Below are 23,511 nucleotides of genomic sequence, written 5' to 3'. Positions count from 1 at the left end.
CCCTAATGTGGGAAAGAGACCATAAGTTGTTGCCAACATCAAGGAAGCAAGATTGCCAAGTTTTGTCATGTCATGTCATTTTGACATTTGTAATTGAGAATTTGACATATGTAAACAATAAAATAATTTTATGCTGATGAAATCGCACGGGAACAGCTAGTCTGTAATAAAACTAGACGAATAACTCTCTTATAATTCGTTGTTAAATGTTATACCGCAGACAATGTATAATTCTTTTAATCTATACTTGTATGCTAATATTATAAAAAAACTACTGGGTCGATTGTAAAAATTCTTTCACCGTTAGAAAGGTAATTTATCTCTGAGTAACATGGCTATATTTTTAAATTTCACGTGGACGAAGTCATGATCAACAGCTAGTGGCATATATTTACAGTCTTTTTGATAGATTAATTTTCACCAGCGACTCCGCCCGAGTGCAATTAAATAAAAACAAAAATAAGTAGCCTATGTGTTCTTCCAGACTGTCCTCTTCTTCTATACCAAATTTCATCGAGATCCGTTCAGCCGTTTGGCTACAAACTCTAACATCCATCCATCTAAACTTTAGCATTTATAAGTAAGATTATTTTTATAATTCTCTCAAGCCCATTAACTGTACATGTGTATCGCTGTAAAAGAGCGTTGTGTCAATCACTGTGGTATAATCATTCAATTGAATAAAGACCTTGCGGTGCGTTATTTCTGTTCTATTTACTTTCATAGTTCTTGAGTCAAGGATAGTTGCGGTTAAAAAATACGATGCAACCAACTTCCTAATACAAGTCGAAGTATTTTTAGACAGATTCACCAGATTAACATCTGACAGACGAATTATTTAAATGTAGCTTTTTGTATACTTTCCTATTAATTAAACGCACAATGACAATTGTACTATTTTTTTGTAACATTCAGATGTAATGGATTTAACATTATTGTACACTAGCTTTCGCCAGCGACTCCGTCCACGTGTAACAAAAACAAAACAAAAGCGCGTAGCCTATGTGTTCTTCCAGACTATCCTCTATATGTATACCAAATTTCATCGAAATCCATTCAGCCGTTTAAGCTACAAACTCTAACAAACATCATTCCATACATCTAAAATTTCACATTTCTAATATTAGTATGAAGTATGATTTATCAAATAAATAAAGAGTACATTTCAGTATTTAAATCTAAAATGTATACAATTATAATAGTTAAAGAACCGAGGATGACTGTAGGAATAAAATGATAATTCGAAGCACTAAAACGAATTGCGTATTAAAAAATTCACAGCGTTGTCTCGTTCCATTGAAATGAACTGCTTAAACAACGCTCCACGAATTAAAAATAAAAAAGTCCGTTCACTGCTTTTACTTACATTTATATTATCCGTGACTGGAAAAGAATCCTCTTAAATTTTACGATGTTATATAACAATGAAAAACTTCAAAAAATACGAAACGAGCTATTACTAAAAAAAATACTTTGAATTATAACGACAAAACAGAACAACCTTTCTAAGTCACCATTAAATCAAAGTTAATTAACATAAAAATAAAATGGTAAAACATTACAACAATTGAAATTTGTTAGTTATTTAACTTCCTATCGATGGGGTATACACAACAAACTAACATCTCCTAAAATATCAATCTAAAAGGATTCTACAAATGTGCTAAAAGAATAATAGCTAACATTGAGAACAAAGAAACCCTGTTACAAAGGAAGGTTAATAACACGTCGGTAATGGCACATGACAGCCATTTGTAAACACTACAATTACCACTCTGTAGACATTAAATTGTACATTCTGTACTATACACTTTGTACTATACACTCTGTACCCTTTATTCACGGTTACTCTATTTCCTAGCCAACGACATATTTAAAATCCAGTTAAAACAAATATACCAGAATAATAATATTCAATTCTATTGTCTTAAGTAAATCGTAAGCAAGAATATAAAATTCTAGTCTGGAGGCACTTCAATCTGCTTTATTACCATCACTTTTTTAATGAAATTAGTTACATATCTTTCCGCAATATACTTTCTGTAATTTTATAGTCAGATTATATTAAACCAGCTGTTGCTCGCGACTTCGTCCGCGTGGAACTTAGGAAAATTAGTAAAAAACGACCTATGTTACACACTGATAACGTAACATTTTAATGGTGTAAGGATTTTTGAAATCGGCCTAATAGTTTTTGAGTTAATTCAATATATATAAAAATCCAAAAATATATATCTTTCGTCTTTATAATATTAGTATAGATTATGATCTCTGTAAGAGAATGACATTTTTATGCCCGTGATTCGTTATGAAAAGTCAAGAGAAAACAGTATGAAATAAAAAAGAAGGTATGAATAATTAAAGCTAGAGTAATTAAGATGTCTGTAAAATGGTCGAGTTACAGCGAATTCGAAAAGCTTACATTTCATTTACTTTAATTAACTACGAATAAAAAGCTCTTTTAAGTTACATTACTATTTCTAGGAAAACTTTAGCTGTTTACAAAATTTTAATCTACGAATTACATTAAGCTAATGAATTGCTTGAATTTTAACCTAAAAAATCCATACTAATTACAAATTTTTTTAATTATTTACTATAATTATTCTATTGTTGCTGTATTATTTTTTTATTGCATAAAAATAAAAATTACAACCACTGTGTTTGTAGTTTGAGATTATCAGGAGTAAATAATTCATTTTTGTAATTAATTTAAACGTAGGATGAATTGTTATTTATGGTACTTTATCATGTCAATGATAAGGCCGTAATCTTAATTAACTATAAAAAATTATATAAAGAAATTAAAAAAAAAACATATGTCTCTACTGTTGTACTGTTGTTGTTATTTTTCTATGTATATCGTGTAAATCTATAATTAGGATAAATTATAAATAAATAAATAGAATTTTTATTGCCACAAAAACAAATAAATTCATACATAGCAACATTAAACTTCGTAAAAATTTGCTTATTACTTACTGTATTGTGTAAAAATGTGTATGTTATTTGTCCTGTTTGTTTATCTCTATAAATAAAATAAACGTTATTCAATTGGTCAAAAAGGCCAACAGAATTTTTATATGTCCCTATTCTCTACGTTTTAATATTCATCATGCATTCTACACTTTTTAAAGCATTTCCCGTCCCCCGGCCGTTCTCAACTCTGGCCTCTGGTCTGTACAAAATTAATTTCACCAAGATTAAAATATGCTGAGCGTTTAATTTACTGAAGCCCGCTTTATAAATTTTCAAGAGCGCTACAAGCGATGTTGGTTACATTTCATCTTTCACCTTCAGAAAAATGTTTGTCTAAGAAAATTATAACTTGTACTTTAAGTAATTAAAAAAGAAAATTACTCTGAACTTTAATCAAACAGTTCAGTTTGAACAGTAAATTTGGTTTTTAACGAATATTCAATAATTAAAAAAAAATATATCTAACTCTAACAGTGAACAAATTATAAAATATCTCTAGTCGTCTATACCTTTGTTAAAAAGTATTTATATTAATTTATAGTACTCAATTTCTTCTCGAATTATTAAAATCAAATCTAAGTAGGTATTAAGGGCCAAAAGTCCAAAATTTGTGTGAGAATTTTTAATAAGCGACTCGATTATCCCCATGAATTCTGCGTAGGCGCACAGCAGGTGTTAGCTAAACTGACCTTTGTAATTGAGGAAGTGCGAAGTTAACCATTGCAGCGTTGCATGTTGTAACGTTAATAAGAGATGGGGAGAATTTTTGTGATACATACATGCAAACATGTAACTGCAATCTTACTAATATTATAAATGCGAAAGTTTAGATGGATAGATAGATGGATGGATGTTTGTTAGTGTTTGTAGCCGAAACGGCTAAACGAATCTCGATGACATTTGGCATAGACGTTGAGGAAAGTCTGGAAGAACACATAGGCTACTAACTTTTGTCTTTTTGAACTCTACGATGACGGAGGATGTTATAATTCAATACCCAGTCTACGGATAAAGAGGGAAAAGGCGCGCTTATTCTTAAATGTAAGTGACATTGACAGCTGACATAGGGAGGGGACGTGAATGTGGATATTCCTGTGGGTCCAGTGTTGCACCATTCCACTGGCGCGGTATTGGTTTTCTTTTTAACATTGTTACATGTATTTGAACTATCGAAAATGTTATTGTCGATAACGTAGTTAAAGAGCTACACATGACTATTGTATAATGTTTATTTGTAATATGTTTTATCCTATTAAAAAAAATGAAAAAGCCGTGGTTCTAATTACATAGCTCATTATAGTGTTTTTATTGCTGACAATTGACCGAAATGATTACCAATGGGTTTTAAGTATTTAGCAATTAATAATTTATACATTTTTTCTCTATATATTTTTGGAAAACAATAGCTGATGTAAACACCAGCAAGATTATTCTTTGTTTGCAATTAATTGCTTTGCTATTGTGGGGGTTTTCAATTAAGATTCGCTATCGTTTAAAAATGAACGGAAAATTAAATATAATTTACTTAATAAAAATGTGGCGTGAATTAAATTTGAAAGTCTGGTGGAAATAAAAGTTGCTTTATTTTTTCAATTTTACAGCAGTAACTGTTTACTTAAGAGTATACAAAAAACTTACCATGATTCATATAAAAAGAATTCCATATAATATCAGCATTCGGGGTCACTTTTTCATCACAAAAAACTTAACGTTTTCGATGTATCACTTTAACACTTTGACACTGGAATTTAACACAAATTAAGTTAACAGGTGCTTGCAATTTTCTTAATTAAATAACTTAGGAAAGCATCGCCTCGCAAACATTGCTATAAATCGTACTGATTTGTAAAACATTAACGTACCAAGACAACAAACCCACATTTAGACGAAAAACGAAGTACAAAAAATAATCTATAGTAATATTACAAAGAGAAAAATTCTTTTTTGAATGTAATAAATAGGCTCAAAACTATTGGGCCGATTTTAAAAATTCTTGTACCGTTAGAAAGGTAATTTATCTGTGAGTAACATAGGCTATGTTTTTTTCATTTCATTATTATTGTTTTTAAAATTCACGCGGATGCAGTCGCGTGCAAAAACTTGTTGTTTAATAAACCAATATAATTACATTTCCTAAACATAATTTATGTCTTTGAAACGCTATTTCCTAATCATTTGACATCAAACTAAACTCCATTGCGAACATCAAGTGCGACGAACACGAGCGGAGCAATGAAAGGAGACTTTGATGTACCTTTGTATCATGTCTAGTATTAAAGAACGAAATGAGACGCTTTAAACGAAATGATTAACAAAACTATTTTTGTCTATAATGGTACAGACCGACAATGTAATGTTACGAGGTGTAACAATAACATCGAACGGCTCGTTGCAGCTATTCCCGTGATATATACCGACTGCATAAATGATTGCCTTATACGTTACACAGCATAACGCCTTCAGTACATTATTAGACTCAAGTGATCAAAGACCCTAATCGATCAGAACTCTACGATTTTAATCATATCCAGTTTAAACCCATACGATATATCGTCATCTTTTTTTAAAACAGGTAGAGAAGAACATCTTATAATTCTATTTCATTGTTAAAAGTCTATGGTTGATATGTTAATGAATATTGAATTGAGAAAGGGCTCGAGTAAAAAAGTAGACGTGACTTTGAATAATGTGGTACTAGAGGCTCGCAGTAAAAATACACTGATGTAGTCACATATATCTTGGTATAGCGTTGGAAAGGAATAGGTAAAGGCTTGGAATTTAAAAGGAAACTTCAGAAAAAGATCAATTTAGGATTGCTGATAAACTATTTCAACAATCGTAAATGGAACTCTTTCTCAAATTTCACTTTAAATTCCAAGCCTTTGCTTTCTAGATTATTTACCTCTACTTACAACAATATTATCCATTTTATTGTATGTATCAGTTATGTCTCTCTAGGTTTGACATCCTATTACCTAAATTTAAACCAATAATTCTAGTTATTGCTATCTAGAATTTAATTTGTCTTCGCGTTTTATAAACATTTCTCAAGAACGTATATTACATGTTAATAGAGAAACTATTATGCAGTCGTGTTGTCTGTTAGTTTTCATCAAAGCTTTAGTAGGTAGCGTATCACTCGAGGCCCTCGAGGCCCTCCTTGAGTAACAATACGGCAACTGTGACGTCACAATACAGAGCCCGCCTTTGTAACACTTCTGGCATCCTTTGTTCAGGACACAATTCTAATCAACACTAAAATATTTAAATTGTATTCTATTTAAACAGTGTAATGTTCTAAATGTTGTTAAAAACTGAAGACTTATTGCTATGTTCTATCTACGAGAACATAAAGAAACGAAATGAGTAAAAGACATGAAAGGAGTAGACTCGTATAGAAACTAATTTTTCAAATCATTTTCCGACCTCAACAGTGTCGTTGTACCGTCGGTAAATTCACTTCAGAAAATACAAGCAGACATTGAAGTATTGTATTACGGTGCAAGTAAGGTTTCTGCTAAAGCGATTTCCTTCTTTATTTCCAAAGGTCTTTACAGTGTAAAAGTACTGCTAACAACGAAGGTAATTTCCAACGCAAACAATAAACTTTAATGAGATTTCGCGAAGTTTTTTCTGCGCCTCCACTGAAGTATTTTTATCGAACACAACACAAATGGAACAGTACAATAATTTAAATAATAAAGAACAGTTTATGATCCTCGATAACAAGGATATTTTAAGCAGAAAACCAATTCACCAAATGTTCAAAATAAAAACCATTACTCATAAATCACAGATAAATCACGAAATTATCAAAGTTCTGGTACTAAAATGAATATGAAAAAACCAACTAATCGAAAAAATTTTCTTATTCTACGGACTATAATCAATTATATCATAAAATAAGGCCGGAATAAAGCTAATAACTACATTTCTGCTGTTGACAGCAAAATTAAGGCCAAGTTATTACGGCCATAACGACGTCACAGGTTAAGGTAAGGGTCATCGTATGTTATAGAGGTATTAACAGAGATCGTTCTGTATAATGATTTCTTAAACATAAGATAATGCATAAAACATTTAAATATTTATAAACTTGTATAGAAAAAGACCAGGTTACTATACGTTCCGACTGATAAGCTCGGAATCTAAGTTAGGGTGTATATAATCAACCACACTGGCCAACTGCGTGTTGGTTGAGTTCATATCTTTGAATTTCTTCGCTGACGCAGGTTGCATCACAAAACATCTTTACCGTAAGAATATACTTTCAATACAAAAGTTACATAATGACGTTCCCAAAGGATCATATTGTCACATTGGGGAATACGTTCAATCTGATAATCACATAAGTGTGGGATAAAACATGAAAAAGATTATTTCTTTATTGTTACAAGGATACAATCATGTAAATTGTCTCACCGTGTATATAAATTATAAATAACAGTTTTTATACAAACAATTTTTATACCGCAATGCATATCCGAGATCTGTTTAAGGCCGATCTTGATGTGTTTCCACTATCGCAGTATTTTAATCTTCCGTCCTTTTCATTCTTTTGGAAACGACAGAGACAATATATGCCACTGCGGAATGTCATGGTTGCATTAAACATTGTTGTATTACGTCGTAAGGTTTCAATTAATTTAACTCGCTTATAAGTTATTAACATTGCTGTGATACTTGACTAAGTTGCCTGTATTAACTTAAGCCCATTATATGTACGCGAAGTATCGATGACGAGTTTTTTTGTTGAAAAATGTTCGTTCAACTAGTGAACCATGGTTTTACTAGCATAATTTTGGTATGTCATTGGATTAACTAAAGAGAAAAGCAAAAATATGTAAAATATAACAACGATTTCATTAAAATTGTATTTTTCCCAAAGAGACCAGGAAAATATATCAAATTCTATTAAACATGAGGAAAATATGGAACAAGTCCAAAATAAGAAGGCATGTTTCTTGCCCCACATCCCTTTATTACGCTATTTCATGAGTCAGTACGCAGGGCGTAACTGTGGCCCAGATTTGAGATGTTATTATTTCAGGCAATTTAGAGGACATTGAATTGCGTTAAAATTTCTTTGATAGCATTAGTATATTACCAATATTATATCTTGGTAATATTGTTTATAAGTATAACCATCAAGTGATAGTTATGTATACTTTATTATACTCAGAGTTGTATAATAATTACTTAAATTAACAATCAAAAAAGATTTTTTATGGATTCTCTTAGCAAGCAAAGACTTGGGTAAAGTAATCTAAAGCAACCAATACTTAACAAAAGTAACACTGGACAACCCAACTGAATTGATCAGCTGATAGTCTCAGAAATGATTGAATAAGATTACATTTAACAGTGGTAGAGCCCGCTTTAACATCTTTGCACTGTAGGGCCGGCTCGCCCGGTGTAATACCACGACCACACAGAAAACAGGCGTGAAGTGGAAGCAATTCCGCGTTTTGTCTGATGATTTCCCTTTCCACCCTTTTCTTAGAGGAACGGACGGGAAGGAAAAGTTGATTTGGCGACGTAGGAGACGCATAGGAAGGGGAAATTTCCTCTTTATGTGCGTCTCCTCCTCCATCAATGAAGGGTAGGCAACACATCTGCAATTGTGGATGTTTATGGGCAGTGGTCGCTTTCCATTTCGGTGGATTCAGGTGGCCGCTTGCTCGTTTGCCACCTTATATTATAAAAAAAACTTTTTTAACTTTTAGTGTTGAAATTGTTTAAGTAACTAGAAAATAACTTGAACATGAAGTTTAAAATTGATTTGTCGCATCGAACGTTTCTAACTACTAAATAAAAGTTACGAGTGATTTTCAAGTTGCAACCGCTCCACTGAAATAGTTAACCTAAAAATGTCAGACCGTACGATGGTTCCTTAATCATTCGGAAAATAAAACCAGGAAAATCCCGTAAAACGCCTTGTTCATAATTAAAACCTTGTCGTTTGCAGATAGTTTTTAACTGAAAAACTTAATAAAGCTTTTATCGACTTTTAATAAAGTGCATTCTAATTATTTTTTTTATTATTCTCTTCAAAGGTAAAAAAATTACGTAATTGTTTTTACTATAGAAGTAAGAAAATGTACCAAAAATAAATTACTTGTTTATCTACATCCTAAAACAAAAATAATTAAGTTCAAAAATCTACAAACTCATATTTTACCGTCGGTCAAATATTACTTAAAACTTTGCGAATCTGCTATATTTAAATCGATTCAAATACTACGCCTTATACAAACTTTCACTACTTCTTTTCTATTACAACAGACCTCTAAAACAGGTATTTGCATTGTAGATGACGCGCGTGTTTTGGGTCAAGCGTAAATATCGAATTACTATAATTTTTCGATAAAACTAACAAAGAAAAAAAATACAGACAGTGTCAAATAATACATAAAAAAGTAATTGATGAAAATGTTTCAAATAACATTGATAAAATTAAAAATCGGTTTATTGTTATGATTTGTTATTATTAGTGAAAATTTTAATATAAAATTATTTTTGTAGTACAAAATTCGCTAACAAAGGCGTATTCATGGTATACTAAACTCAATCTAAATTCGTGTCACGTACGAAGTAAAAGTGAAGAAGGTACGTTCGAGAATCCATAGTAACGTAAATCACTCCCACCGCTTCGACGCACCGAGCATGGGCTACGAGTGTCAACATTATGCAACGTGACCTCGACTAATGTCTAGCGATTTTCCATCCTATACTACATACAATAGCGTTTATTTTAGTTTGCAATTGTCACGAAGGCCGGTGTTAATAACATTACGACAGCAGTCCGCATGGGACTTTTAAAGCCTTCTGATATTTAGCAAGCTTGAGAATTTTCTATTTACTCATAGTCGCCACAAAGATACTATAATAAATTAAATTTCGACAAACAAAAGATCTATATCAACAAAAATAATACTACCTTAAAAGAATACTAGCTTTCGCCTACGACTCCGTCCGCGTGGAATTAAAAAACAAAAAACGCCTATGTATTCTCCCAGACTTTCTTTAAAATCTTTGCCAAATTTCATCGATATCTATTGGGCTGTTCTGGAGATAACTAGTAACAAACATCCATCCATCCGAATTTTCGCATTTATAATATTAGTCAGATTAGTTTTAGCTTACTTATCTAAATAAGTCTGTAAAACTTGTTAATAATACTAAAAACAGGGTTTTACGTTTTACGTCAGCATTATGCGGTATACCAAATAGTGTTTTTCCAATTGATATTCTAAAACTTATATAACGTATTTTGTTGCATTGTGTACTTAATGCGGTTAGAAAAATAGGTACCTAATAACAGGTTAGAATTATCTGAGTCATTTGTCGTTAAGTTTGTGAATCATTACGTACGTCTTTATTGGATGAATCATTAACCGTGTACGTAGTACTATTATGTTAGTAATAGTTGATTGTGACTGTAACCCAATTTACTTTAAGGTACTGTTAGCTTTTTGACTATTTTGACGTGTTCTGTATTCTTGAAGGTTGTTAGTCTGTGCTATAAATCAGTACCATTTGTCATAATTTGAAATAACGATATAAGCTTTGTAATTGTGATCCAAAACATTATTTTAAAATATTTATGTCATGGTTTTAAAATGTCGTAATTGTGCTTGTTATGTTAATAATCGGATAGTAGTCGGATGTCAAAATAAGGGTGTTGCATTAGCTCGACGATACGACGGCCATATTGGTAAGGTATTCTGTGCAAATTGGAAGAAAACATAAGAGGTAATGAATTATTAAAGCATAACATGGCTGTGACGCCTTTAGTACAGTCGTGGAAATCCGCGGTATGCCACTTTAGGAAAAATTGTCCTGTGCATTGAGAGGACAAATCTGCCTCTCCCTACACATAACTAATAATATAATAGATTGCAGTGAGCGCAAACGAAGGGATAATAATAATATAAATTAACAATGATCACTAATCGACTTTTCATACGGAAACATGCTGCATTGTATTTTTATTCTACGTCTCGTTTCACAATGCTAAAACTATTGTAGTTTATAAGGTGGAACACTGTCAGTTTCCTAGATTGTACCTTTAGTTTTTGTCGATTTAAAAATAGAAAATAAAACTCGATTACTGTATAGCATATGACTCAAATAAAAAAAATTAAATCATCCTAAACCATTCAATTTCTCGAACCAATGAACCGTATACCATACAGAGATGATTGTTTTATTATTAACTAGCTTTCGTAACTACGTGCCTGCGAAATAAAAAAAAACAAATGTGAATAGCCTATGTATTCTTCCAGACTCTCCTTTATATATGCGATATTTCATCGAGATCCTTTCAGTAGTTTAGGCTACAAACTCTAACAAACAACAATCTACCTATCCAAACTTTCGCATTCATAATATTAGTAAGATAATAATAAAGCATTGGTAATAATAATTTTAGAAAAAACATAAATAATACATTTTTGTATTAGGATTATTCAACAAATTCCATATACTTATATTTAGTTATATTAGTTACTTATATTTAGTTATATTATTTATATTTACTTATATTAGCCAAGGTGGAAGAAAAAAAAGAAAAAAACACTGTTTTGCTAAACCAGCTTTTTAACGTCTATAGTAAATAACCATCTAAGCTAACATAAATAGCAATAAGGGCCACTTCCCAACCCTTCTCATAAACCAACATCATCCGCATGATCGCCGTAAAAAATATGTTTTCCTAACATATTTTCTGGCTTACCTTTATCAAGCATAACAATGTTTTTTACTACTACGCATTTCGTGTACAAACTTTCATTCAATTTTGAATTTAAACACTATTAAGTTAAAGTTCACATTGGAATACTCGAAGTTTTGAGACCACAATTGTACCTCTATTGTATGTTAGTACTTACTGCACAATGCGTTGCGTATTACTTTTCAGTTCTTGCCTTCGTGTATTGACGTTTTACCTTACTAAACTTGCGTTTCCATTGTAAAAAAACATACTAATATCTCAGATTTTCCATGAAGAATGAAAAGGAAAACAATCTGTTTTTATACATGTTTAGTCAATGGAGACTTGTGATAAAACATGCAAGCAACGTGCCCACTTGTATGCCTAATTGCGAGGAACATTTACGTACTAATTTGAGTACTCTTGTTATGTCTTGAACACAGACGCAAGTATAATGGGTTACCACTACAAGCGTAGTCCCATCTTTACACTGTACATGAATTTATCGTATACGTTGGTAATCTTACTTCTTACTAGTATCCGACGGAACATAATTTTTCAGTCGAAACCCAAACCGAACTTTCGGCGTTGCACTGCATTTCGGCCGAAACCGAACTTTCGGTCGGACATATTTCTAAGAAATGCGATAGTTTAGATGGATGGATGTTTGTCACAAGTTATCTACAGAACGGCTAATCTTCATGGAAGACACAGATGTAGAACATAGGCTTGAAGAACATACATGTCATATTTTAATTTCGCGCGGACGGAATCGAGGATAAAAATTAGTAATATAATTTTTTAATTTAGCTAAAGAGTTTTCGCATTTAAATTTTAAGTCCATAGAATTATTATCATCATTTCTTTTTATCACATAAGCTAATAATGGAAACATTATTTTCGATTCTGTTTATAAGTCCGCCCTAAAAAGTCGGTCGTTAAAGAGGTCGCATTTGGGCCGCTAAGATGGCCAACGGAATTCTAGGCCAGTATATCAAGTATGTCACTGATGTTAAATAAAAACTACTCGGATAGATATTGATATCATATATCATTCTTGCAAAGAATTTCAAAAGAAATATCTTTGACTTGGATCTTTTATTCATCTTAGCTTATAGTTGTAATGTTTATTTCGACTTTACAAACATTTATTTCAACAGCTAAATGCCAGTTAAAAAAGTAACCAAAAACTAGCTCCGGTGCTTCAGCACTGTACACACGTTTAAATGCGAGGTATTTTTTGCTTTTTTTCTAATATTTGCAGATTTTTAAATTTACTACATATTATTTAAGCTCTGGGCTTGTACCAGGACATGGTTTTTATATAAAAAATACCATTATTCTATTAACGCTTTTAAATAAATGTTAATCCATAAAATCCCTAAATATAATTAAATTTTAAGTGATATTATGGGCCAAATAACGAAGTTAGCAAGCGACATATATTGAATTTGAATGCGTTCAGTGTGCAGTTAGTTAAAATTTAATAAACGACCGAATAATTAAATAATCTACATGTGATTCAGTGAACCAAAAATACAGGAATACACTTTTTTATAGTAATAAACCTATTTCTATTCGTTAGTACTTTTATTGATATTATTTTTAACTAACAAAAAAACTAAGACTGGCTTTAATAGTTAGCTTTCAGCTAATTATTTATTTTTATATCTACGAGTACAACAAGAATTTAATGAGCAAAGTATTTTTCGATAATAAAGATTCGTGTTATAAATTTATCTTTGTTTATCGCAGTATTGTTTTTAATATGCTATATAAATATTTTATGACAAATGAGTGGAAATGTCACATTTTGTAATTTTTAAAGGTCCTATTATAAAAATAAAGACTTCGTCGATTTCGCTTCTAAATTGTGCATGAAATTAGAACATTGCATTTTACAGTCATCTAAAAAAATAACGTTATGAAGAAAAAAAAATAGTAACCGTTCTAGAAATTTCTATAATCTAAATATTCCTGAATTCCCAGTCCGTGCTAAACGAGCAACACTATCGCCGATGGCATACTCGGGCCTTGATTAATTGCCCGCTATTAGGCAAAGCTATTGGTGATTTATCTCGTGGATTTGGTCTAGATTATATAGCTTAGTCAGACCTAAATTATGCGAGATAATAATGAAGGGTGGTATCTGTGACAGATACATTTAAAAATAAAGGAAATGTCGACAATTCAAAAATACGGTATCATCGTAAATGCTATAACAAGAAAACCATGACTAGATCAAGAGGTATCTTTTAAATCTAGTATTTAAAAAGACTTCCCGAACAATCTTCACATCGCATACGAATTAACTCATAATTAAATAAAAACTAAATACGGATTCCTTTTAGAGAAGTATACAGACTCGTTACATAATATCGATATCGACAAAGTGAAATCCAGTCCCACAATCAACTGTCGATAGTTCGGACAACTCCACGATGAGCACGTCAGTCCGAACAACTCACAGAATTGGAACGGGACTAATCTCGAGCGCTGGATTCAGTGATTGGTTTAGTCCAGTTTGAATAAACAGCTCCGAATGGCTTTGCTAGAGTCCTGTTGCGTCAATGTTCGTAATCAAAATTCACTACGTCACATACTGACACATATATTTAGAGTTTTTTGAGTAGAATTCATAACACATGTAACAAAAGAATAAATGTTTAATCCTTCTAAATATATTGTAGACTGAGTGACAGTAAATAGAATGAGATAAGCGAAGCATTCTGTTGAAGATATTACAAAGATTCAATTACGTGCAAAATGTTTAACTTCTAGAAGAGATGATCAAAAGAAAGACCTGATTAGCAATTCAAATCTACTGCTTTAATAAAATGAAACCTTAGCATTAAAGTGCTTGATTTTTATACATCGTCGGAGACCTATTTAAGATTGCATCTCGGGTCTAGGTCATTCAGTTTCACACTCGACGTCCGCCCTGAGGGTGCGATATACAAATGTATACCCACATTCGAGACATTAAGCGGCCGTAATTCGATACGACAACTGCTGTTTCGCTTGCGTATGTCAGTAAAGCGATTGGATATTATTTATAGGGTAATTTGGCCGCATATTATGTACAATATATCTTGTATATAGGTGACCTGTAATAACGTTGCAAATTTAATAGGGCAGAACTTTTATTTCTTTTTAGGAGAAGGCGGCTAATGTAGTAGACATCAAAACGCTAAAGTAGAATAGACAAAATGAACATTTAATAAAAATGTTCTAGTCAGAGGACATATAGAAAAAGGGTATTCCCCTTCCATCCTAACCATCAGAACGTCTTCCCAAATCTTACTATCATGTTTAAACGATACATGTAGGGATTAGTCGATAGCCCTTGAGTGTCTAAAGGACGCGAATCCCTCTCGATTCTCCCTCAAGCTCTCTTTACTAAACGACCATGGTCTTTAATCAGATTGCCCGCAAATTCAATCATTTAACATCCTACATTGGTAGGTTTTTCAATGTTACATTCAAATTTATGATTAAAAGGGACTCGATCTTAATGATGTCCGTGACGTTTGGAGCAAATTGTTATACTAATTTAATAAAGCGTAACACACACTACTTTGTGGCGAAAAGTCAGTAATCACAGCATATTTTTGAGTAATTATTTCCTGAATAAAGACCCGTACACTTACGATACGCTTTAGGCTATATATTTTCACACTATTAAACTTAGGGGGTAATGTGGGAAATAGACCACAAACTACAAGCTGCCAACATCAAGGAAACAATGTTAGTTGGTTATCATTTGAATTTTGACATTTGCAATTGAAAATTTCACAAATGAAAAAATAAAATAAAGTCTTTATAGTTTAACGCGGATGAACCCGCACGGGAAGCTAGTGATTTAAATAAACATTACACAATCGTAGTTTTTCTCAGAAACAATCGAACGCAGAGCATCAAATCGATTACAATGAATAAATTTATGCAAATGATTTATTAAAATTGTGGATAAAATGACAACAGTAATCCCACATTAATGACGTAGCTTTAATGTTACCTATACGTAATCAAATGGTAATGATGTTTTAATTAGCTTTTAGTAATAATCAATAATTAAACGTTGAGCCCGGGCTAAGCTCTCTAATACTCTTTATGAAGCGTTAATATATATCTATACTATTATAATAAAGCGTAAACACACACTTATTTGTTGCCTAAGATGTCAGCAATTACAGAATATTTTTGAATAACTCTTTTCTTAATAAAAAAAATCTACTATTACCTTACGCTTTAGGCTATACATTTTCACGCCATTAAAATTAGGGGTAAATATTTTGGATAAAAACCCTAATGTGGGAAAGAGACCATAAGTTGCTGCCAACATCAAGGAAGCAAGATTGTCATCGACATGTCATTTGTAATTGATAATTTTACACGTGTAAACAATAAAATAAAATCTTCTTAATTTCATGCGGATGAAGTCACACGGGAACAGCTAGTAACATTATAATTATATTTTTTCACAGCCCTAAGTTGCCCACTAGTGGGCTTAAGCCCGCATATTGGGCAGTACCTAAGGATCGCCAGGAATATCGGCTCATTGACAACGTTACGTAGGTTCAATAATCAACAGCAAATAAAACTACATATATCAATTCATTCTATAGAAAAACGTATCATTTAATTACAATACAGTTGTAATACTTTCGTCTACCTTAAATATAAAATAGATGAAATCTGAGATAGCGTTTGTTAATGGTTTACATAAATTTTACGGCGTATATAGCTTGTAAAATAAACTAAATGCAATAAATGTCAAGTTACTCGTAAACCATTCAAAGAAATCTATTTCTTATATTTTTTTCATGTAGAGCGTGCAAAAAATTGCATAGCATCTTACCTTTAACCTTCTACGCTATAAAAAAATAAAGCAAGGGCTATGAAAGCAGCAATTATTGAACGAAAATGCACCAGCCGCCCGTGAACTTGACGTCATCCGTTGCTATAGCAATGCTCCCGGGACGAAACACCCTTGACCAACTTCACTTACGAAAGAAAAATAAAAGAAAAAAAAACGAATTCACTATTTAAAATAGAAGAAAATTACAAGCACCTTTTAAACAACAAACGATCGGGGTATTCGAATTTCAAATTTTTAAACGGAGCGTTCTTCGATAACGCGGTTTCGCGACGGTGGCACTGGGCCCACTACGCGAGTCGTTCTCGCTCAGAACATGTGCGGCCCGGGGAGCGGCCGCGATCACACTGGCTAGCATTTTCACAATCGTTTATTACTTAACATTATCTACCCATAACTTGTATGCTTACGTAGCTAATAGAATTATTTACTCTGATTTGTTTCGTGTAATTGATAAAAGTTACAAGTCATTTATAAATTAATGTAAAGATTAAGATCCCGTCACGTTTTTTTTTTCGATAATTGTTCTTTTGCCCATCTTAGTTTTATTAAGTCAACACAGTGTTTGCTTCATTTAATAGATGCCATTACATAAACACATAATGATGACGACTACAATTCTGTTAGTTGAGCAATATATTGCTATAAAACATTTTAAAACATAAATTCTAAAATTTATTTATATCTAAATCTAGACAGAACTGGATTCTGAGCATTGTTGATTAAAATAAAGTAATAAAGCTGAAAAAAGGATTTAATTTCCATTATAAAAATATGACAGTCGTAAGAAAATATGCTTATCTGTAGACGCATCCCAATAACGTGTGAGGGAGACAGCAAACAGTCGGTTGTGCATTCGTTTTTCTCAGCGTTATGTAAGCTACGGCCCTGGAGCCTGGCTTCTCCCGCGCCAAACACCCCTCCCTCTGACGCCATAGTGCCTCCGTCGCCGACACGGTACCCTCTTTCACAACACTGTGCATCAAACCATTGATTTTCTCAGTCACAAAGTTGACACCGTGTCGATAGTTGGAAAACAAACGCTCGAGCCAGCCCGGTAGAGGTGTCGAGTTAGCGAACTGGGTTACCGGAATTTGGACCTCAGTGCCTACGTAAATAAAAGTTAATAAGTCTTCAATTTTTTTTTAATAATTCAATGATGTTTCATAGATTAAAAAAATATTTTATATTCTATGATGTTTTTTTAAGACAAGGGGGCAAACAAGCAGCGGGTTGGTGTTCCCGATTTTAATGGATTTTTGTCTTGTTATAATTTTCACGGCGTTTAGATACACGTAAGCATTAAGCAGTGTCAACGTGAAAAACGGATTGACTAATGAAACGTAACTGATTTGGTAAACAAGTTACAAACGATTCATGTTAAAATCACGATCGTTTAAAAAGGGCAAAAGACATAACTTGATTAAAAGTATTAAATTATAAAAGTCTTTGCTTGTTTAAATTAATAAAATATAATTATATTTTCATACGGATAAAAACTACAACTTTCACAATAATTTCACTCAAAACTAGGTAACGATAATAATTTTACTTTAGACAAAAGAGCAGGTAGAAACTTCAAAGTTTTACTAAATCACTCAACAATTATTTCAGCGAAGCATTTGTAGAGTGCAAAATTTGCGAAGTTATTGAAAACTTTTACTCAAACATTCTCAGTGTGGTTTGTATTAATTTACAGTATGTTTCCACTGGAAAAAAATAATAAGTTTAAAAAAATGTAATCTTTTTAAGAACCGCAGTTTGAATCGCTGGTCTTAATAATTGAAGCATTCCATATATGGTAACTCTCATGAGCGTCGCCATGATAAATTTGGGGAGGGGGGCAAGTATGAAACAACTTTTTAAATCGGAAGAAAATAGATTTTTATTTGTGACTGAATGGCCACTGTTTGCCTTGAAGAGGCATTTAAAGATTCACTGGGTTTGAGGTGGCCGAGGGCAGATGGCGCTTAGCCTAAACCTCGTTTATGAGGAGAAAATAGATACCAACATTGCCAAATTTGTAATGAAAAACTTACAACTAGGTTTTGCGAGCTAAGTTTGTGGAATTGTTTTAGTATTTTAGAGGGGGGGGNNNNGGGGGGAACGGCTCCTTGGTAACGCTAATGGTAGTAACAATTTAATTAGTTATTCTATGAACAAGGATACCTTAAGTTACGTAGACCTGGAAATCAATTTCGAAATTATCTTGTATAATTTCAAAACTTGCAGAAAAATTTCCAAGGAAAATTACTTTAAACGTAATTTTTCTAATTCAATTATCTATTCTCCTTCTGTAGTAATTACAATCGAAATCTTACGACCGGGATTAACTATACACAATGTTATATAAATCGGCTTCAATTATATTTTTTATGGTTTCCACTCGCTATGTATGTATAATTAACTTTTTATGTAATGTCTAATCGTATATAATCCTTTGATCTGATATATATAATTGTTTTGTTTCTACAATACGCACAAATAATTTTACAATGATTTACCTAATATAATAAAAAAAAATATATCTCACTAATATTATCATATGCGAAAATTTGGAGGAATTAATTATTAGAGTTTGTCGCCTAAACTAATGAACGGAAAGAAGTGAAGAAGACATAGACTACTTGGTTTTGTTATTTTAAAATCCGCACCAACGGAGTCGCGGGAACAGCTAGTAATATTATAAATGCGAAAGTTTGTATGTTTGGGTGGATGTTTGTTAGAAGGTATCTTCTGAACTGCTGAATAGAGCACCATGAAATTTGTCATAGATTTGTTATAGGCTAACAACACGTAGGTATTTAAGTTTTTTTTTGCATTACGCGTGGACGGAGTTGCGTGCGACAGCTAGTTTTGTATTACCATCACATCCAAGTTTGAAAATTTCCATTAAATTCATACAATTCAATACACCTGTTTTACTGCAATAATTTAGTATTTTAATTACGTAAGCCCAGGCTTAAATCCGAGCATAAACACGTTAATTACACATATTCCCTGCTAACAATGTTTTACCGGCCGTGTACTGAAAGGAATCTATATCTATACTGATATTATAAAGAGGAAAGATTTGTATTTTTGTAAGTATAGAAATAACTCTAAAACTACTGGACCGATTTCAAAAATTCTTGCACCATTAAAAAGCCATGTCTAACTGAGTAACATAGGCTATGATTTTTTTTTCACGCGGGCGAAGTCCCGGGCAACACCTATCTTTGCTTCGTAAGCGCGACTTACAATCTTACAAACGTTATAATTTTAACGAAATTTCCAATTTAAGCGCGGCTCTATCATTCAATTACATAATTGTCGTTTCAGCGTCGTGTCAGTAAACAGCCGTTAGCCTAACATTAATTACAACAGAGAATAAATCGTTTATTCAAGTACTTGTTCCTAAGTATCGTATAACAGGCATGTTTTAAAGCTTTTGTATCCCTGTCAACCATTGCCCTTCTAGAAAGATTTAAGGTTGCCACAATTTAGTAGTTCACAAAGGGAGCATTCTAGGGCCGCTTTTGTTAGTAGACGTTGAGGCGGAAATTTAATAAAATTGGAGTTTTACACGTAACTACAACGTGATCTATTTCTAACAAACTGGCTTTCGGCCGCGACTCTGTCCGCGTGATAAAAAACAAATGTAAGTAGCCTGTGTTATTCCAGACTATGTTCTACATTTATGCCAAATTTCATCGATATTACTGCTGAATAATTTAGATTACAAACTCTAACAAACATCCATACATACATCTAAACTTTCGCATTTATAACATCAGTAAGAGTAAGATTATTTCATTTGTATAGTAAAAATATTTTTTTTTTGTAAAACATGATTGTTAAATATTTACAACGCGAAATTCTTACGAAAACTTTTCTTCCCATTTCCTCTTTCTTCTTTAGTACTGAAAATTGCGTATACAGGGTTACTATATAATTCTCATACCTGTGAGCCTGTATCCGTCCAGCACCCTGGGGTTAACCAGCGTCACTAACACCGTCTCTGCTAACACCGACCGCGTCTTCTATGCTCAGTGATGTCGCATGACGTCATGAGTCCATCGGAAAAGCTGTGCACAAGTAATAATTTCTGTATTTGCTTTTCCTTGATATAAAAAGCTGAATTGATCGAATACAAATTCTATGCAAAAACGTGACTAATTCCCGCTAAAAGAAACCATATTAGTTAGGTTCGTTGGAAACGGTAAGCAAATCGAGTTAGTTAGAAGCCACACGTACATCGGAAGTAATCGACGGCTTGAACTTGAAAGGGCAGGTATAATTGAATTCTAAAAATTATAAAAGAATAAAGTTATTTTTAAACCAAAGGACAGGACGATCAAACGACCTTGATGTTGGTTAAAGGAAGACCTACATTTTGGTTGATATGTGTTTCCAGTAGAGTCCTAAAATTATAGAGGTTTGGATACTTCTTGGCTACTAGAGTGATTGATTTAAAATTAATTATACGTACATTGTTTTGGTTGAATTAAATTAAGATTATATTATCAATGTTGCTACCGTTGTTAAATATGAATTGTTGTTAAGATAGGACGTTAATTAATACATTTTTTACTTTCATTGATAGAATAGAATGAGAATATATCTTTTTAAAGAGATAAAAGCCGTTATGGAAAGGAAACGTATGAGTAACCTTAATTAGCAGGAACCTCCGCATAACTCCGCTACGACCCCGTTTCAGCAAATTGCGTTGCGCTGCCACCGCGCCAACAGTTCTCGTTTGAAAAAGAAAAAGAGTTAAATGACATTGTCCCCAATGAGCATTGGAATATTATTGCTTTTCAAATGTTTTGATGGAACGTTTTCTTTTAATAGGACTCTTTACTGATCATTACTATTCGACGATTAAAGGTAACCTCAAAAAGATAGATTTAGAGTGGTAATAAAACTTAGAAGCTTAGATCGGAACTAAAATTTTCATGCTATCGAGTTCTATGCTAACAATAATCAAGTCCAAGCTCAGTGAGAACTGAACAATGTAAAACAGGTAGGTAGATGTAAATCCACAATCCTTTTATTCCGAGGCCCCGAAGGCTTCGCTTTGAATCGAGGCTACGAACAAAAACTGCCAACTGTACACTTCGCTCCTGGCACAATCACTGAATGGATTGCAGACGGTTCTTGTAATTTCACAGTCGATTCACATTTTTATCTTGAACTACCGCACTCTACAAAAACGCATTAATTTAAGTTAGTAGTTCCAATAACAGCAACAATTAATGTAAGAGAATGACTGTCGATTATCAGCTAGTTTCTTTCTTAAATGCATGTATGAGAGCCCCTAGAATGTATCAGTGTCCTTATTTAATATATCTGTTGCTCGCGACTTCGTCCCCGTGAAAATAAATAACAATAAAAGATAGCCTATGTTATATACTAACATATAAATTACCTTTCTAATGAAGAAAGGATTATTGAAATCGTACTAGTAGTTTTTGAGTTATTTAAATAAATACTAAACTTTACTCTTTTAGGTCCACTCTATGTAAGGTTAGGTTTTTTTGTCTATCGTTTCAGTTCTTAATAATGTCACCTTCCTCACTATCCATTACTTCTTAAGCTTACCTCTACATTCATATTATTATAGAAAAAAATCAGAATTGCAGTTAAATTTATTTCTCGATTTCAATTCCTAATTTTTCTACAGAAATTAGGACTTATGCAGTAAATGTGGGCGATTTCATCAGAATACGAAACCTTAACATGAATGTGTTATACGGGGCTCAAATCAGATTATCCAATAAATCCTTTCGTCGGAAGCCGTAGCGATTGGTCCCAGTTACTGGATTAACTTACACTTTGAGAAAAACATACATCGAATTGCTAATAAAATAACGATAGGATCTAACATAGTCGTGGAAACGTTAATCACATTATCAGAGGAACAAATGAATTCTGTGGGTTTGTACATCATCTTTCCTACCTTATCCTACTCCCGTAGGGTGTTCGTCTTCCAAATAACTCTATCATGCATCATCTCAGTCATCAATCCCTTCATGATCATGTCTCCTTTCACGCAATCCATCCATCTCTTTCTATGTCTACCTCTACCGGTGTACTACTCATACTAACATCTTTCTTCTACATCTGTGTTTACAGTTTTACAGTAACAGTATATTTTATTATTAACGATTGTATTGCGTGACAAATGGTACAATGTAACTAAATGGAATTCAAATAACATCGGTTTCTATAGCTCTTCGATATCAGATGAAGGCAACCGATAAAACGTTACAAATGATTAATATAACCTAAAATCTACGAGCATATATTACCTAATCTAAACGAATGTTATTAAGAGAAAAGATTTGTTTTTTTTTTTGTATTTGGAATAACTCAAAAACTACTGGGTCGTTTTAAAAATTCGTTCACCGTTAGAAAGGTAATTTGTCTGTGAGTCAATGGCCATGTCATTCTTTTTTATTTTTTATTTGTTTTTTTTTTAAACTTAGCATTAAATATAAGCTTAATTTTTTGGTATTTAATATTCCCATTAATTGCAGCGACACAATCATTCGGCTTCGCCAAGAGCAGGGGCTCGAAGAGAATCAAAAAAATATAAAATTTCGGCATCCACAGACCGACAAACAGCTGATCAACAAATTGAGCTAACGAAGTCTGTCTTCCTCCTCCGGTCCTTGCGTCACCATTATCCAGTGACTGCAATTAGCTGAGGTCGGAGGGCACGCGGGGGTCAACGAACGTTGGTCGCACTCAGCGCAATTATAAATCATCTAATTCTATAACAAAGGATCAGTAATAAAATTATCTATACTAATATTACAGAGGAAAGATTTGTGTTTTTGTACGTATTGAAGTAACTCAAAAACCACTGGACCGATTTAAAAAACTATCACGGTTGAAAAGCTGCGTTATCAGTGAGTAACATAATCGTTTTTATTATGTTTCACGCAGACGAAGT

The 23,511-nt window shown here is 32.7% G+C and overlaps 1 protein-coding gene across 5 annotated transcripts in view; it reads right to left on the bottom strand.

The window, feature by feature from the left end:
• The window catches only part of LOC106106289 (chaoptin), a 59,708-nt gene extending 37,830 nt beyond the window's left edge, over nucleotides 1-21,878 (bottom strand). For 2 of the 5 annotated variants that reach the window (XM_013286844.1, XM_013286850.1), the window contains exons 1-2: nucleotides 16,767-16,901; nucleotides 4,618-4,720 (exon numbers count right to left, since the gene is read on the bottom strand). In XM_013286844.1, the coding sequence (XP_013142298.1) occupies nucleotides 4,618-4,620 (3 nt within the window). In that variant the 5' untranslated portion in view covers nucleotides 4,621-4,720; nucleotides 16,767-16,901. Of the gene's footprint in view, nucleotides 1-4,617; nucleotides 4,721-16,553; nucleotides 16,681-16,703; nucleotides 16,902-20,514; nucleotides 20,639-21,222 lie in introns of those variants that run through there. The other 3 variants (XM_013286848.1, XM_013286846.1, XM_013286845.1) reach the window with 3 other exon arrangements.
• Between the last annotated feature and the right edge of the window lie 1,633 nt (nucleotides 21,879-23,511).

The sequence above is a fragment of the Papilio polytes genome, unplaced genomic scaffold (assembly GCF_000836215.1).
Source record: "Papilio polytes unplaced genomic scaffold, Ppol_1.0 DF822289.1, whole genome shotgun sequence".
In the NCBI taxonomy this organism is placed as follows: domain Eukaryota; kingdom Metazoa; phylum Arthropoda; class Insecta; order Lepidoptera; family Papilionidae; genus Papilio; species Papilio polytes.
This window is presented reverse-complemented; position numbering and strand designations above follow the sequence as displayed.